The 1,070-nt window shown below is 49.9% G+C and overlaps 1 protein-coding gene across 3 annotated transcripts in view; it reads left to right on the top strand.

Annotated features, from left to right (window-relative positions):
* Positions 1–1,070, top strand: part of TAOK3 (TAO kinase 3) — a 45,236-nt gene that overhangs the window by 27,435 nt on the left and 16,731 nt on the right. For all 3 annotated transcript variants that reach the window (XM_031057368.1, XM_031057366.1, XM_031057367.1), the window contains one exon: positions 299–433. In XM_031057368.1, the coding sequence (XP_030913228.1) occupies positions 299–433 (135 nt within the window). The remainder of the gene's footprint in view (positions 1–298; positions 434–1,070) is intronic.

Here is a 1,070-nt window from a genome sequence, read left to right as displayed (position 1 = left end):
TGGGACAAATGTAAAAATGGGGGGTTAAAAAAAAAAAAAAAAAAGGAGATTAAAAAAAAAAAAAGGCAGCCCGATCCAGGGATTCGGAGGCATCCTGCTCGCGATCAGCTGACGCGCCGAGCCGAGCTGCAATGTGTTGCTTATTCATTTTGTACGGTGGGAGCTGCCGGGGCTAAGCAGAGAGCTGAACTATGCCTCTCCTACAGCCGCGCTTGTGCAGACAGAGGGGTGAGAGAGAGGCAGCAGCCGCGGGAAGAGCACAGCCGGACTTTCTCCTTGTTTTTATCCATTTCTGCAGGATCATGTATTTATAAGGGATGAGGTGGGCCACAGGGATCGCAGGCCTGAGGTGCGGCCTACCCAGTCAGTGCAGAATCAGGCCCTCCACTACCGGAACCGAGAGCGCTTTGCCACAATCAAATCAGCATCTTTGGTAAGAGCCCCCATCCCACCCCACCCCGCTCCTCAGCCCCTCGCTGCCATCCCTCCGTGCTGTTGGTGCTGTTGGCATAGCAACTGGATATTGCACTGAAAGAGATTTTACCTCTGTGTGTGTGTGTGTTGTGTGTGAGATGTAAATGTGAAATATGTTTAATTTCTCGATGCATTTCCAGTGTGAGATAGCCCACCTTCCTGGGTGAAGTTAATAGCATCTTCATTTCCCACCCCACCCCTCCATTTCCCACCTGTCCCTTTTGTTAATATATTTATCTGCATGTGCATGAAGAGTGTGTGAGGGGTGTGAGAGCTGCTGGAACACCGTGGAGATGCAGATGCAGATGGGTTTGGGAACAATAAGATCGCTGCTGCCCGCCCTGAGCTGCTGCCTGGTGGTTTTGTTTTTTTTTTTTTATTTCATTCATTCATTTATTTCAAGCAACTGTACCGTGACTGCATTTTCCAGCCTGATCCTTTGGAAGGATTGCTGGGCTGCGATAAGGGGGAGAGAGAGAGAGAGGGTTTACAGCGGGCTGTGGGCTTACAAAGGGGAGGGGGATGGGATGAATCCATCAAGATTTGTACTATTGCAAATGTGATTGCTGTGGATGCCTTTGTAGTAGGGGAAGGGG

This window comes from Geospiza fortis, unplaced genomic scaffold (genome assembly GCF_000277835.1).
Source record: "Geospiza fortis unplaced genomic scaffold, GeoFor_1.0 scaffold408, whole genome shotgun sequence".
Lineage (NCBI taxonomy): Eukaryota > Metazoa > Chordata > Aves > Passeriformes > Thraupidae > Geospiza > Geospiza fortis.
The sequence above is the reverse complement of the archived record's forward strand: the minus strand, read 5'-3'. Positions and strand labels throughout refer to the sequence as shown.